General features: G+C 46.4%; 1 protein-coding gene across 1 annotated transcript in view; it reads right to left on the bottom strand.

Moving 5' to 3' along the window:
* LOC131571635 (serine/threonine-protein kinase PAK 3-like) overlaps positions 1-15,527 on the bottom strand; it is a 34,780-nt gene extending 19,253 nt beyond the window's left edge. The window contains exons 1-3 of the mRNA XM_058824414.1: positions 15,329-15,527; positions 7,938-8,098; positions 25-37 (exon numbers count right to left, since the gene is read on the bottom strand). Of these exons, the coding sequence (XP_058680397.1) occupies positions 25-37; positions 7,938-8,098; positions 15,329-15,527 (373 nt within the window). The remainder of the gene's footprint in view (positions 1-24; positions 38-7,937; positions 8,099-15,328) is intronic.
* Positions 15,528-16,271: the final 744 nt, after the last annotated feature.

The raw sequence follows: 16,271 nt of genomic DNA, 5'->3' as shown, positions 1-16,271 counted from the left end.
CCCCTTGCAGAACCCTGCACCTACTATCCATGGGCACCTGGGAAGGGGAGGCAATCACGGAAAAGATGCACCAGCTGCACTGGCAGGAACCAAAACCCTCTTGTGGCACAGCTGCTGGTCTGTGTCTGGCAATGCTCTGCATGCCCCCCTCCTCATGGGCTTTTGGCTGGAAATGCAATTGCACTTTCTGCCTCATGTAGAAATACCAGGGCTGCACAAACAACAGCCAGCAGGCCATATCCCAAAGGCACTGCAGCATGGAGTTGAGAAGGAAGAAGACCCTTCCCCAATTCCTAACCATACCAAAAACACCATAATTGGGACTTTTAATCTTCTGAATGTAGAGTTTATCCACAGGGTGACAAGGGAATCTTCCAATGGAGTTGAAGTTTGGTAGAGTTTTTATTTGAGTCCTACTCAGACTGTTGATTTGAAAATTTATTTTAAAATATTTTTTAAAAGGCTGTTCAGTCTTATGGTTTTGTTCTAATACCAAAATGGCTATATGAAATGTACTGGCATTTTGATTACATCCAAACTGATTAGTCTGTAAAAGCTTTCCTGCAGAATAGCCACTAAACAAGAAATGAAAATCTGTGGACTGTTGACTTTGCAAATTTCTACTAAACTTACTGGACCATGAGGCATTTTTAGTTAGACCATAGAGCAAATTAATTCCTATGGATAACTTAATTTGTATAGACCTGTTGATTTCAAATGAAAACTGCCAGCATGTACTAAGTGGAAATTTGAATACTCACTTCTGTGAGGTCTGAATTATTAGATAGTCACTGTTCACCATATTAACAAAAATTAACATTCTGGCTATTTTTTTTACTTATAGTCAGCTCTTCAACACTCTTTGTAACATTAGCAAGAGAGTTTATAGCAATGTGAACCATGGGTTGGTGGAGCATTGCAGAAGGCTCCTATGTCAGCACTAAATGTTCACATTTACCATGGCATCACTTCTTGCCTTTAATTCCAAGCTACAGCTCAGTTCCTGCAGTATAGATTCACACTTGTAGTCTGTATTTGCAGCTGGTTCCTACTTACCTGTCCAGAAAAAAATCATGCTTGGATCTCAAATCAAAATAAAATAAGGAGAGTGTCAGGTTCTGGATAGGTATAGCAAGAACTAAGAGATTTTTTTGCAAAGTTGTTTGTACATGCTGCAAAAACAGCAGATTAAAGACTTGCACTCTAACTTGCAATCTGAGATTTGCCTATTCTTTCTGGACTGTTTTCTTGAGGCCACACACTGAACCTAATCAGTAAGCAAATCAAAACCACAGGAGTAGTTTGGAGAATACTGCAAATTATTCTGTCATGATGCTTTTTGCCTAAAAGTTCTGGCCATCATCTGATTGGAGTAATTAGAGGAGATCGAAGCCATCATACTGTGCCTGTGCACACAATTCCTTCCCAGGAGTAATCCATGGAGCAAGGCTGACAAATCCACACCAGCAGCTGCTGCCACACAGTCATGCAGCAGAGAATATATATTTCTGCTACACTTGGACAGCTGAAGAGCTAATCTGCTGAGCTAATTTTAGTGACTGCTCACCACAGATGAGACCTTGTGGTCAGTCTCCAACAAGTCAGGGCAGTTAATATTCTGCCTAAATGAAGTAAGTCTAGCAACACATAGACCATGGAGCCTGAGGAAAGCCAGCAGCTGTAGGAGATTTAATTTGCTTCCATATCTTTCTTTTTACTAATTTACTGCAGTCAATTATTTAAATAATGGAAACTTTTGGCATACAATTGGCTGGAAGGTTGGTCAATCTTCCATTCATGACTCCTCTGAAAGAATCACCCCAGTGTTTTTATCAGTAACTCCTCCATCATCATGGCTCACATAGCATTTCCTACAGCCCTGGAGCTCCTGGTCAGTGCTAGGACGTGGGGTCAGGGAAAGGCACCAGGAGAAGGGGGAGAAAGCTATGTGCAGAGACTGTGTCAGATAAAGAAATTTGTTTCCTCTTATTTGACTGAATGGCTGCAGAAACCTTGCTAGCGCTGCTAGCAAGGTGGCCTTTTACAAGGCTGGGCAGAGTTTGGGGCCCAGGATCCCTCCTCTTCGTGGGACACCAGGGTGAGCAGCCCCTGTCCCAGCCAGGAGCAGAGGTTCTGTGACTTCTACCCTTGGCAGGGGGACCTGCCACAGCCATGAGCTCCTGCCATAGGTCCTCTGGGGCAGGTCCTGCTCTGCACTGATGATGGGCGCAGCTGGGGGGGGGGCTACAAAGGAGGGTTGGCTTCCAGTGTGCTCTGTTGGTCTTCCACACTGGAGCCAACAGAGCTTCTAGAAGGAGTCTCCTCTTGTGAGCTGCTGGACCTGGAGCTGGCACTGGCCACAGAGCCATTGTTTTCATCCCAGGTAGGATCAGAGCACAGCAGCCTCTGGACCTCCTCGCTACACGGGCCCAAAATGACAGTGAGGATGCCATGGACCAGAGGTTCAGTATGTATGACTCAGTTTCCTGATAAACTGTGCTAAGAAAACCCTGCATCCCTCCTGTCAGATCTAAGACACCAAGAAATCTGTTGGCACATTGGGAACTCAGAATTGTTTGCCTTTTGAAAAATTGTCTTATGAGTGCTTTTGGTTTTGTCATTTTGTGTTGATTCAGTTGATCCTTCAGAGAAGCTTCTTTAATAATACAAAACATGGGGAATTGTGGAGACCCTGGGGGGCATTCCCTGGTCTAGGGAGACACAAGAAGTATTTATTGGCCAAAGAAGGCGGTGTTTGTGGAAAGTTCAATATATCAGATTATTGAAAATTGATGACCACAGTAAAGCCATTCTAGCAAAAGCAAAAGAAATCAAAGAAGAAAAATATATATGCATATAATAACCCAGGTACCAGTCCAAAAATTATAAAACAATATTAAAATCTAGCTGGTGGGGTAATGTATTAGAAGAAATTAAGATCTTTAATTTTGTGTTACAACTGTTTTTATATTTCTTACTTGTGTAATCCCCTGTTTTATTTTGCCAGCATAGTCCAGAAGATGCAAGTGAATAAAAAATATTGCTCAAGCCAAATGATTTACAAAGAGTAAGAGTGGGGATTGTGAAAAATGCATGTATTTTATGATTGGCTTTTCATAAATTTTAAAATTAATATTATATGTGTTGTGTTAGAAAGTAATGCTGTATTAATTCTCTTAAGTACTGTGTTAAATATAGTTTTAGGTTATAAAAATTGTTAAAATATAAACTATGCTATGTAATATGCTTTGTTTAACAGAAAAGACTTGCAGCGAGGTAGCAGCCACAGGACACCTAAATCTTTCAGAGAAAGGGAATTTATTGCCTTCTTATCAGAAGAAACTAACTTCTTCCCGCCTTGGAGGCGCTGTTAGGATTAGAAGGAAGAAGTTGACAATGACCAGACGGAATCCTGTGTTTGAATGGAATTTATGCACCATGTATGAAGTGTATGAATATGCAACGTGCTATTGTTCTTAAAGGTTAATCCTTTGTTAGCAGGGGTCCTTTTCCGGGCTCGTGATGCCCAGAAAAAGGTACCTGGACATGCGTTAACTCTTTGTTTTTATTGTCTCATATTGTCCTAATTCAATTTGTCCAAATTGTTATACATCTAAATGTGTTACTATTCTTTTTAACCATTTTATTACTATTAAACTTTTAAAAATTTTAAAAGCAAGTGATTGGTGTTTTTCACATGAAAGAATCTGTGTGTTGAAAAAAAACCCATAATGGAACTGTGCAAATGCATTCTGTTCCTCCCTGGAATGGAAATTCTCATATTCAAAATATCATTGAAAGTTGTGAGACAGAGTAAAAATCCATTTTGAATTAGGTAAAATGTCTAGGAGAGGTGAAAAGTCTGTGAGGCCAAAGCTGAAGGGAAAAACTGCAGGACAGAGATAGTGAGGCACCAGAGAGAAAAAAACAGAAAGGACCACAGAGTTGATCTGCCCTGACCTACAAATTCTTTTGATAAAGAGGAACTAGCGATAAATGTCACGCGGAATGAATATGTATGACCCTATTGTGAAACTGTATATATATGTATTTGGAAGGGGAGATAAAAGGAGACCTGAAATCCTCAGAGGTATGCATGCCTTTTGAGGAGAGCATTCTCCGAATGTGTCTGGCGCCCGTAAAAAACATACCAAGCTTTACAACTTTTATAAGGTTGTGAGGTTTCTTCTTTTCTCCACAAAACAGTTGAGGCCAAAATTTCAAGTGGTTTGGTGTCAATCAGCTGCGTTAAATCATTAAAGAGAGCATTATTGGTCTGGCTTCACAGGCATCTGAATGAATGATGAACAGAAAATCTGTACATTACAAATTATACTTTCTTGGATAAGTCAGATTTTCCAAGGATTCAGAAAACAGGTTTGGGTTTGTTTTTTTTCTTCCCTCTAAGAAAAGCTAAAAGAGTTCCTGCATTTCCTTAGTCAGTTCGAGGTTCTGAAGGGTATTTGGCTTCTATCAAGGTCACAGACAGCAGATTCCAAAAAGATGTCCTTGATTTTAAGACTTTTAATAGACAAAATACCATGAAAGAAAGAATTGAAATCAATTTAATTCTGACACCACTTTGCTCTCCATTAAACCACAAACCCACACTCTACCCTTCTCATTAATACAACCCCAGAAACACTGACAGCCTTGGTTGACAGAGGAACTGTCATTTCCAGACAATTCATTGAGAGCAATGTTAAAGCCCCTGCCCTGGGTTTCACAGCCACTGCCCCCCTGTGCCCATCCCTGCAGGGCAGGACCAGCATCAGGATGACCTGTGGAAAGAGCTGGTGACAGTGGCAGGTCCCTCTGCCCAGGGCAGAAGGCACAGCACCTCTGCTTCTGGCTGGCACAGGGGCCAGGTGGACCTGGTGTCCCAAAAAGAGGAGGGGACCCAGCAAGAGGCCAATCCACCAGCAGCTCTAGCAGGGCTCTTGAAACTCCTTATTCAAGGAAAAGCAAATAAATTGTTATTTTCCTCACATAGTCCCTAGACACTGGTTGATCTCCCTTCTAATGCCCTTTCTCATTCCCTTGTGCCCCCTGTGGGTGACACCCCTGTGCTGGGGGCACAGCCATGGGCCCCTGGAGTTCGAGGGCCATGTCAGATTGTACAATCAAGACTCCAAAAATGTATAGTTTGTAAAAGAGACAACCCTAACACAGCTCACCATGTAGTGCTAAGAGGCATAAAATCTGGATGTGTTCCAAGGGAATAGTGGCCAATGGACTTTACTGAATTTCCCAGAAAATGGGTGTATAAGTCCCTACTAGTTCTGGTGGATACCTTTTCCAGGTGGCTGGAAGACTTCCCTTGTCATCCTAACCAGTCTAGGGAAGTGGCTAAAATGCTGTTGAATCATACGATACCTAGATTTGGGGTGCCTTTGGGAATGTCATAAGATAGAGGTTCACACTTTATTGCAGAAGGGATACAAGAGGATAGGAAAGCCTTGGGAATAGCTTGGGATCTTCATACGCCTTATAGGCCCCAAGCTAGTGGCAAAGTAGAGAGAATGAATTATGCAATCAAATTGAACTTGGGTAAAATATGTTAGGAAACCTCCTTGACATGGGTTCAAGTCTTACCTCTTGCTCTGCTTTGAATTAGAATTCAGCCATGGGGCACCAGTAAAATCTGGCCCTATAAGCTGCTGTATGGCTGACCCTACAAAGTCCCACACATTTCAGGAAACGCACACATATAAGGAGATGTTGATTTTAATAATTACCTCATTTCTCTTAGCAAAACTTTACAGGATTTACAACAAGCAGTGGCCATCTCCAGACCAACAGGACTGGACATACCAGTGAACAAGTTCCAGCCAAGAGCTTGGGTGTACTTGAAAGACTGGGGAAACTGCTCTGCAACAACCCAAGTAAGATTTTGCAATTTCTGTTGACAATTTTACTGCATTGAAATGGATAGAGTAAAATCGTGGACACATTATTCCAGAATCAAAAGAGCCAAAGCCCCTTAGCTCAAGACAACATCTCCTTGGGATTTGAAGAAATCTGGACCAAACTTACTTCATGGTTACCCAGCTGGACTGGTTAAAACATCAGTCTATAGCTGTTGGAATGCTTACACTGTAAAATGAAATTATAGGTATTAAGAAATGAGCTCCCATATGGAACTTTGTCTCAAGAAAAGGGGGCACTTGATAACAACCATAGAACAGAGCAGCACAGCTTGAAGAACTGGATGAAGGATGTAACTCAGGCAGACAGAAGTCATGCAAAACACAAGCAGGATGCCAGCTCAGTTCTGCAAGGCTGAAAAAGCAGAAGTTATTGTGCAAAAAAGGATATTGTGCTTACTCCAAAGCAGGGGGTAAGGAACAGCCACCTAAAAAGGACCCCAGACATTGAAGACAGACCCCAAAGAATCATATGAGGACTTCCAATAAGGGGTGCAAATTTGTAAAATAAAGTAATAGATATACATCAAGTAAGCAGGGATCACTAATGAATGGGTAATCAGTGTCTATGATAAAAGCTCTGTTCACCTGACACTCGGGGCACTGAGTTAGAGGAGGGATCCTCTGAGTGACCAGCACGGTGTAATAAAGACTGCCTGCTTTCTAATACTCAAATCTGTGTTAGAAAGTTTCTATTTGGCCAATTTCAATAACAACCTCTTCTGGCACAGCTTTGAATTATTCCCCTGTGCCCTGTCACTGTATGCCAGAGAGAACTTAAAAAGCATGATGAGACACATGGCCAGAGACACGTGATGCCGGTGACCAAGGGAGAGCAACATGGGAATGTAGAAGTTGGAAACAAGAAATTATATTACTTTTTTTTCTCCAACACCATGTATGTAAAGGGACGGAAGGCCTGTGGTGACAACACCGGGTGGAGGAGGCTGATGTTGCCAGCCTGTGGATTGTGACATCGCTTAGCAATGAGTTGTGACCTTACCTCCCTCCCTGCTTCTCTTGGGTTGACAAGAAGGCGAAATGCCTGATTTGCTGTCACTGATGAGTGAAGGCTGATGTCACTGAGCAGTGGACTGTGACATCACAGAAGGAAGGGATGATGACATTGTGTCCCTCACTGCCTATATTCAGTAGGCAGAGCCTGTGCCGGTTTGGCTCCAGCCTGAAGTCCATCCAAGCAACATTGTGGAGTGGAGGATCAAGGCAGGCTGCTCTAGTGCTGGGTGGTGCCTGTTACTGCCAGATTCTGGTGCCAGTCTCAGAGCCATCACTCCTGTTTCAGTGCCCTGCCTGCTTCAGGCAGCCAAGCACTGCAGGTGCAGCACTGAGGGTGAGCTGTGAAGGAAAATGTCCCTCTGGGGTTGGCTGTGGGGTGCATGACGAGACGCAGGGAGCTGGGAGGGGAGGCCTGCCCCAGGATAACCAGTGCCCATGGCCTCTCCCTCCTGCGGGAGGTGATGGCAGTAAGGGCAAACAGCCCCTGATCCTTATCTCTCTACAACTGTGCTGCAGAGCACAAAAATGTCCACAGAGAGCAACAGCAACTGTGCCATCTGCCAGGACACTTGTGAGGATGTGGCTTCTACTCTGCCCTGTCACCACCAGTTTTGCCTGGGCTGTATCCTGTGGTGAACACAGAGAAATCCAGTGTGCCCACTCTGCAGAAGAACAATAGTGACTGTCCGATTTTCTGATCATAGAGAAGACGACTATCTGGAGACATGCATCCCGGTCCCTGAGGAGCCGCTGGATGGCAGCAGCCGGGGAGGGAGAGCTCTCGGCAGCCTGGATGACAACAGCTCCCATCCTCCCGTGGCATCCCCTTCCCCTCCTCCACAGGAGATAGTGTCTCCAGCAGCCCAGGAAGGATCAAGGCTGGAGTTTGTGGACAGTGTCCTGCCTGAGGTCTGGCCTAAAATTTTCTGTCAACGACAGCATCTCCTGGACTCCGTGTGGCCCTGGCTGCATGAGAGGCTGGAGGGAATATACCAGGGCTAGTGGTGGGTGGTAGACGCCGTAGAGAGCAGCATCTTGCAGGGCCTTTGCATCTATGGGCCAAATGCTGAGATACTGGTCCAGGTGCTGCAGCCTCTCCTCGAGGAACACACGGTACCACTGGTCCATGATGTCATCAGCGTCGTCATCCAGTGCTGTGAGGAGGTCCAGAGGCTTCTGCCCTCTGGTGCTCTCAGGGATGAGAACAACAGGATGAGCCCTGTGGCCAGCTCCAGCTCCAGCTCCAGCTCCAGCTCCAGCTCCAGCTCCAGCTCCAGCAATTTCAGGGTCTCCAGCTTCAGCACATCCAGCTCCAGCAACTTCAGGAGCTCTAGCTTCAGCAGCAATAGCTGCATCTGCAGCTGCAGTTGTAGTTGCAGCTGCAGCTGCAGCACCACCAGCAGCTGCAGCTCCAACAGCTGCAGCTCCAGCAGTTCCCAGCAAAGGACTCCTAACAGCAGCCCCACAGGCTCTGATGAGGAGGAAGCTGGTACATCAGAGGCTTCCCCCTGCCCAGGGCAGCAGTCGCAGCCCAACTGCTCCCAGGGCAGGGAATGATTGTCCCCTGGGTCCCAGCATATCTGACAAAAGAGGGGGCCCAGCCCTAGAGCTCTCCCCAGGCCTGCCAGAGGCTGCCCCACTGGCAGCTCTAGCAGGGCTCTTTCAACCCTTTATTCAAGGAAAAGGAAATAAATTGTTATTTCCCTCACAAAATCTCCGTGTGCTGCTTTCTCTCCCTTCTAATGTCCTTCCCTGTAAGCCCCACTGTGGGTGGCACTCAGGTGCTGGGGGCACAGCCATGGGGTCCCAGAGCCATTGGGCCATGGCAGCAGCACCTCTTCCCACAGCTTCCTGCTGCAGCTGCACACCCCCAGAGCAGCCGATGCCACAGGCAGAGCGGGCAGCAGGGGCAGCTGGTCCTGTCACAGCACCATGCCTTCAGCCTGCCTCCATATTTTCTCCTACCTGCCCCCTTGGGAGAGGGGAATGTTACACTGGCTTTGACCAGGGTCCATCCAGGGTCAATCCAACTTTAACAGATTTTTAACATCATCTCCTCTCCTGACTGCCCCAAGGGCTACTGCATAAACAGTTTGATTTGTTCAGGACCCCACTTAAAATTATTCCTACATGTCACATCTGACTGAACTCTGGAATACACATTCTTCAAAAACCCACAGGGCCTAGGAAAGTTTGAGATCCTACTTGCTGGTTGGTGGGGACAGATATGCTATTTTGTTGCTGAATTAATTGGAATTGGAGGATATCCATCTTGACATTTTACTCCTAAAAGATGAATTTCCTGTGAAGTTGACCTTGACTTTACTTAGTTTTATGACAAAACCTCCTTTCAGGAGGATCTGGATTATCTTCTCTCCTTTCCAAACACTTCCCCGGCTGTGCTGTCTTATACAATGGTATGATGGATGTACTGCAGATGTTGTGGACCCTCACCCTTTTCCAGTGCCAAGGTAAAAATAATGGGGGGCTGTGTTTCCAGCCCTGTGCTACACTGGATTCTTCTGCAGGTGAAAGCAAACTGTGCCTGCACTGTCCTGATCAAGGAATGGAGAAAAAGGCATGAATTCTGTCTATGGTGGTACCACTTTGCTGCCACGGACTCCAGTTCACACTGAAGATTGAGCACATCCAGCATGGCAGCATCTGGTGATGTGACTTCATTCAGGCCATGATATTTCACTGTAAGTCTCCACTTCCCCTTAGACTTTTGCACAGGCCATACGGGACTACTGCAGGCTGAGTGAGTTTGCTGAGCACTCCTGGGCTCTCCAGTTCATGAACCATCTCATGGATGGGGGTCATGCAGTGCCCTGGGGCTGTGTTTCTGACAATGCACTGGTGTGGTAGTGATCAGTGCCTTTGTTCTTTGACCCTCAGCAGTCTCACAGCAGAAGCATCCTCTAAGGCACGAGGGACCAGCTCTCTAATTTCCTCTGTCTCCACAACAGCTATCCCAAAAGCCCAATGATGCCCTTTTGGGCCCTTGAAACACTCTCTGCTGAGGTAATCTATGCCAAGGATACACAGGGCCTCTGGGCCATGGCTGTTTTGCCATTTGTGGCCATCTCAGCTGAAGACTCACTTCAGCTTCCAGTACTGTCAGCTGTTGGGATCCCCCCTGTCACCCCAGGAACAGAGATGGATCCTGCCCCTGCATGGCTCGATGGCATCAGGGTACATTTGGCACTGGTGTTGACGAAAGCCACCTGCTCTTGTGGGTCTGATGAACCAGGCCATCAATCCACACAGTCCTGGAGATTTGACTGTCTCTTTCCTCCCCTCAGTTGGGGACAGAACCCCTCTAGTCCTGGTCATAGTACTCATTGCTCACTTTAATAACTATGAACTGGAGGTGCCTACAAGAAGATCAAAGTAACATCAGCCCTTTTATTCTGTTTGAGAACTTGCCCACCTGAAACTAGAGCAGATTTATCCTTGCAGAATTTCCTGTGGTGGTGTCAGACAGTGGAAAGATTGATATTTTGAGATCTTTTGGGACACCTATGTGTATAGGAGGAAAGGTCAGGCCTTCCCCAGGCAAGGCAGTGAACTGCCTCACACCCTGCAAAGGGCCTGTATCCCCACCTGGCTGAGCTGCCAGTCATTGGCACACTGGAGGAAACACTTCATGCTCCAGCCCTGGAGCCCCTGGCCCAGCTTCTGAGTGGCCAAAAGACCAGAAATGGCACCCGGGGGGATTGGGCCCATGAAAGCCGAGGGGTATGTAAGCTCAGCACGAGGCCACATGTCCTGATGCTACCTTCACCTTGAAGCATCTATCTGAACACTGCTGGAACTCGAGAGTTTGTATCTATTTGTGTGCTTTTCTGTATATTTTCTCTCTTTCTCTTCTTCTTCTAATTGCCTCTTCTTGGAAAATTTTGAGTACCTTAACATCAAAAGGGTTTAAAGTTTGCTGAGTGGAATGGGTGAAGTTAATGCTCTGAGAAGTGTTTTATGTTGATTGAGTCTTGTCCCAAATCTGTTCCCAAAGCTCGCTGATTTTCTAAAGTTTCCCAGTAAAGTTGTTTGAGAATACATTCTTGGTTTTTTTCCCATGCATTTAACCCAGAGTACAAGAAACACCTTAACGCCTTCAAAAAGCCCTTTCAGCAAGTTTACTGGGGCCTTGGTTGTTCTTCCTCTCAATTCTCTCAAAACACCTTTCTTTGCTTTTTCTGTGGAATTCCAGCATTCAGTTCTCATTTGGTTACCCTTTTGATAAGGACAAATTTCAGCATTAAATGCCAGCCTTGCTGGGAAGATGAGTTTATACCTTCAAATCAGCTCCAACAAGTCATGATCCACAAGTCAAATGGGCAGTTACATTTCCCCAGAAAAGATATCTCAAAAATCAAGGGCCTGTCCACTTTTCTTCATCTAGATTAGGATATACAACAGATGTAAATGTTAATTTCTTAAGATCAATTCAGTTATCAGACATGAATTTAATCAACGTAGCCACCACCAACAAAAAACCCTGTATTCAGAAAGGAAAATGTAACTGGTTTAGAAGCACATACTGTAAAGGCAAACAATATCATACATGAACATTTCTATGTATTTCAGACTCAGTATTAAGGTGTTGGCTTGTTGAGTTTAACCTGTAATCCCATTAATTATTATGTACTTTAGAGGGCCAGAAATAGGATGTTCAGGTATATATGAACTTGTGGAGACAGATGGGCATGCCAGCCCTCTCCCTTGGAGAGGGAATGGGCTATGATAAGATCCCTTGAATGGGCTATGATAACATCTTCTCAAACTCTCATGGATTGAGAAATCCTCCCTGGTCATGGTGAGTTCTCAGCATGCTTTGGAACTCCCCGCAGATTTGTTGGGACTGATTGGTTTTTCCCCTTTGTACCAACCCCGCTTTTCCCCACAAAACCCCCAGCTTCTGCCCCATTCAGGAGAGAGCTGCCATCACCAGCATCCTTTGTGGGGCGCTAGAATAAAGGCACCTCTGCGGAACAGCCACACGGTGCTCTTGTCTCCTTGTCCCTCTGTTGGCCAGGGTACACCTCGAAAGGCAGCGCTGAAATCACTGCTAAGAGCTGAGCTGCCTGCCCCTTGCTGAGGTTACCCTGTGGCTGAAGCACTGCCTAAGGCGCCTACGAAGTTGTCTCTTGCAGTACCTCTCTCTGGGAAGGCTGCGGCGTCCAGGTCAAGCCATCCCCGGCCGGCCGCCTCCACATGAACTAAGAAGTGTAGTGGTTTTCTTCTTGTTGCTGACTTTACTGACATTAGGGCAGAATAATCAGGATTTACAGTCACAGTGCAGACCCTACCAGCATAAGGGGAAGTGACATAGAAAATGAATTGTTTGCAGCCAGACCAGTTAGAGACTGTTTCTTAAAAAGTTTGTTTCAAGTGCCACAGAACAAAGTTCTAACTTACAACAGGTTGTGAAACAATGCAAAGATTTTGGGCAAAATCCCCATCTCCCATACCTCAGCCTCAATGTAGAACTTTGTCCATGAGGATATTTTAATGTGACACAGGGAAAAGTGCTACAAAATGCCAACAATTAAATAAGCATTGCATCTGAGGGAGATGCTGATCCAGCAAGGTCAGCCACACTAATGGTCTGTAAAGGATGCCTGTGATTCACCAGCAGAACACCATTTACCCAGTTCCCAAAAAACTCTACAGATCTTGTCAAAGTACAGACTACAAATCTCTTGTTTAGGAGCATCTCTTGAAAGACATCTCAAATTTGTTTTTCACAGGATTCATCTGTAAGCCAGCCCTATATTATACTGGGGTTGTTAGGAGATGGCACTTGCACAGACTCACATCAACTGTTTAAGTATGGGACTTAGCAAACAATGCAGCTCTTTGTGTCAGAGACTGCCCTTAAGCATTTTCACACCACCATGCACAAGAACAATTCAATCCTGATGGCAGTGACTCAGATCTGCCTAAAATATAAAGACAAGGTCACTGCAGGGAGATTTTACTCAAATGTTGAGATTAAAAAAAAACCAAACAACCCAATAAAAAAGCAACCCCAAACTGGAAACAGTACAAATTAGAAGCAAGCAAGAAATAGAGATCCTTGATGCACCAACTTCTAGACACTGAAAATCTTGTTAATAATAGATTGCCTATACACCTAGAATATTTCTTAATGCTATATGAATTGAATATTTATGTGCAGAAGTGACTGACTACATCACTAAATACATTTTGTCACTACTACAAAAAAACTGCAGCTTCCATTATTTAATGGAATCCATCCCATTTTAAAGTACCACAGTGGGCAGTCTCCTATTCAAAACTCTATGCTAGTATTTGTAAACCATTGGAAAGAAAAGCCCCAAAACAAAACAAAATTAAACTCAAAAGCATAGAATTATTAACCCTAATAACATTTTGGAAAGCCACTACTATTTGTGAACAAAAGATGCTCAATCTCTCAGTTGAGTATTTTCTTCTAGCACGTTACTCAAGTTGATTCATATCCAGCAACTACTCTGATTCTCTCTAACAGTGAGCCAAGAGTCACCTCAGAGACTGAATCAGTGAGGTGGGTATTTGCTTTATTCAGCGCTGGGTATGTGGGAAATTGTTCCTCCTAACATATACATTCAGCACTTTACACAGCACAATTTATGGTAAGATTTCATGTATATTCATTATATTCCTTGGGATAGGCGTGGTTATACAAATTATTTTTCTGAAATCATTAATATCATTAGCATAGTTAATGAGCAAGCATGGTGAACTCTGGTGGTTGCCCTGAGGAAAGCTGCAAGTCTTCCTCAGGGATCACTGCAATGAAGGCCAGAAGTCTTCCTCACTTTGCACTTTTCACCTTTCTTTCTGAAGAACAGGCAGTCCTTCATCAGCAGTTTCTGCATCAGTTTCAACAGGTTCTGTTCCTCTCATCTTAACAAGGTGCATTCTGTTTCTCTTGACAAGGCTGAGGCACATCCCCCTTCTTAGGCTTGTCCTTAATACTTGCTGACTCTTAATAGTTAACTAACTCATGCTTACATGAGGTAACTATTGATCAACTCCTTTCAACTCCAGCAGCAAATAAACCCACAAGTCCATCAGAGACTAATCAAAATACAATAAAACCTCCACTGAAAATGTAGCTTTGTTTTCTAGGAACTGCATAGAAAAATGTCTCCAAGTTTTCTCCACTTAAAAGCCTGGGGAAATCCAGGCTCATAATCATGACACCCAAGAATTTACTGCCAGGGTGAACACATGAAGCTCCTGTTATAGATAGATAATGAGATGATTGGCTCTTGCAATTAAAAGATAACTATTGTGTGAATATTAAGAAAAGCTGTAGTGATGTATAGTTATGTTATTGCAGTTCAGATGTCCTCTGTTTTCTCCCTGTATTCTTGCCGTCAGACAGCCGGGGTTGTTTAGGACAGGTAGAAAAAAGGTGTGCACATGTGTCCCTTACATGGGGCAGCTCAGAATGGAAAACCTTGTTGCTTAGGGGATGTGGCATGGCAACACCTGACCTCCAATCAAGTTACAAGAAAGCAGTTTCCATCAATAAATGGCAAAGAAGAGCTGACTGACATACTTTGGGAGGGGCCCAGGCTTGATGATGTAACTCCCAGGGGTATAAAAGACTGAGCATCCATCTTGAAGATGAACTGGCCATGTGGTGTGCATTAAGGGCAGTTCCCAGAGCTGTAGCTTTTTCCTTATTTAGTCCTTTTGTTGTGTTTTTGTTAAGGTTTCACAAACCTTTTAAAATTTTCAAAGTAAGCAGTGGTTTTTCACATCCCCAACAAGACTTCAAGACTAAGGGACAAAGCTTCCCATTCAGCTCTCCACAGCAGCTCTAGGGAGTCTCTCTCCATTGCAAGATCTCCTTTGTCAGTCTACAGTGACAAGAGTTGGCTGCAGGAGGCATTTGCATGGGAGCTCTCCCCAGATGGGGGAAGAAAAAGAAGAGGTGATTCCTGAGGAAAGAAAACAGCAACGCTGTTTGAGAAGACACCAGCATGAGTTTGCTACAATTCTAGGTGAAAAATCCCTTGAATAAAGCAACATCCATCCACGGGGCAGCACTTCAGCTTTGATGACAATGCTGACAAAATTGCTGCCTCTTCCTGATGCTGTGGCTGACTCCAAATCACGAGAAATGGCCAACTCTGCCAAATACAGGCAGACATGGTGAGATAAAAACAGCTAGTCTGCTGAAAAGGAGACCAAATGAGTATGTTCTAACTCCCTCTTTTCACCCGTTCCCCAGCCAAGACAGAGCAATGTCCTTCCTCTCTGCCACCGATGGTTACCGAGGCAGGGGTTGCAGCGTGGGGACAGGGCCCGCCACTGCTCCCAGTCCCCTCACCAGGGGCTTCCACTGCCCTGTCGTGCCATACCAGGCCCTGCCCTTCCCTTCCCTGATGTGTGGAGCCTGGCCAGCCCTGGAGCTGTGCCCGCAGCCCCGGCTCTGCCGCGCTCGTCCCCGCCAAGTCCGGCCTGCGCCGGAGCCAGCTCCCCCTTCAGGTTGCGCGCCGCTGGTGCAGCCGCGGCAGTTGCGCTGCGGGCGTTGAGGCCACAGTCGGCGATCGACGCCATGGCGGAGCTGCCGCTGCCCGCCGGGCTCAGCTCCAGCACCTTCCCCGCCAAGCTGTGGCGCCTGTGAAACAGCCCCCGCGTCCGCTCCGTGCGCTGGGACAGCCGGGCCCAGGGGCTGCTCGTCGACCGCTGGCGCTTCCAGTGGGAGCTGCTCAGCCTGAGCAATGCCTGCCAGGCGGCCCTGTACTCCTTCCAAGCCACACAGTTCCGCAGCTTCGTGCTCCAGCTCCACCGCTCCAGCTTCCACAGGGTGCCGGGCTGGGTTGGCTCAGCTGCGCTAGGCAATGCTGGGGCCTGGCTCCGCTCCGGCATCGCCGTGACCGCCCCAACCTCCTTACCCGTATCAAGCGCTGGAGCGCGGCCAACAGGCAGCAGCTGGCGGCGGGGCGGGAAGGCTACAGCCGCTTCCAGCAGATCCACACGGAGCGGGTGTTGCCCTCTTCCCCACCGGGCAGCTGCCAAAAACTGGTGAGATGGGGTGGGAGCTGAGGCGGCCGTGGGCACTGCCCGGCGGGGCAGGAGCGGGCCCTGCCCGTGCTGGGGCTGCTCAGCGCAGCTGCCCCGGCTGGCACAGGGGCTGTCCTTGGGCAAGGCAGCTGTGCCGGCAGGGCCCAGGAGCTGTGCCGGCTCTGCCGGGCTGCCGGGGCTGCGGGACAGTCCCGCCGCGGCTGCGCTCACCACAGCCTGGCCCGCTCGGCTGCAGCTGGCCCAGCCGTGCGCTGTAGCTGGCGCTGCTGCTTGCTC

Source organism: Ammospiza caudacuta, chromosome Z (genome assembly GCF_027887145.1).
Source record: "Ammospiza caudacuta isolate bAmmCau1 chromosome Z, bAmmCau1.pri, whole genome shotgun sequence".
NCBI classification, from domain to species: Eukaryota; Metazoa; Chordata; class Aves; order Passeriformes; family Passerellidae; genus Ammospiza; species Ammospiza caudacuta.
Note: the sequence above shows the minus strand (reverse complement) of the source record. Positions and strands in the feature narration are given on the sequence as shown.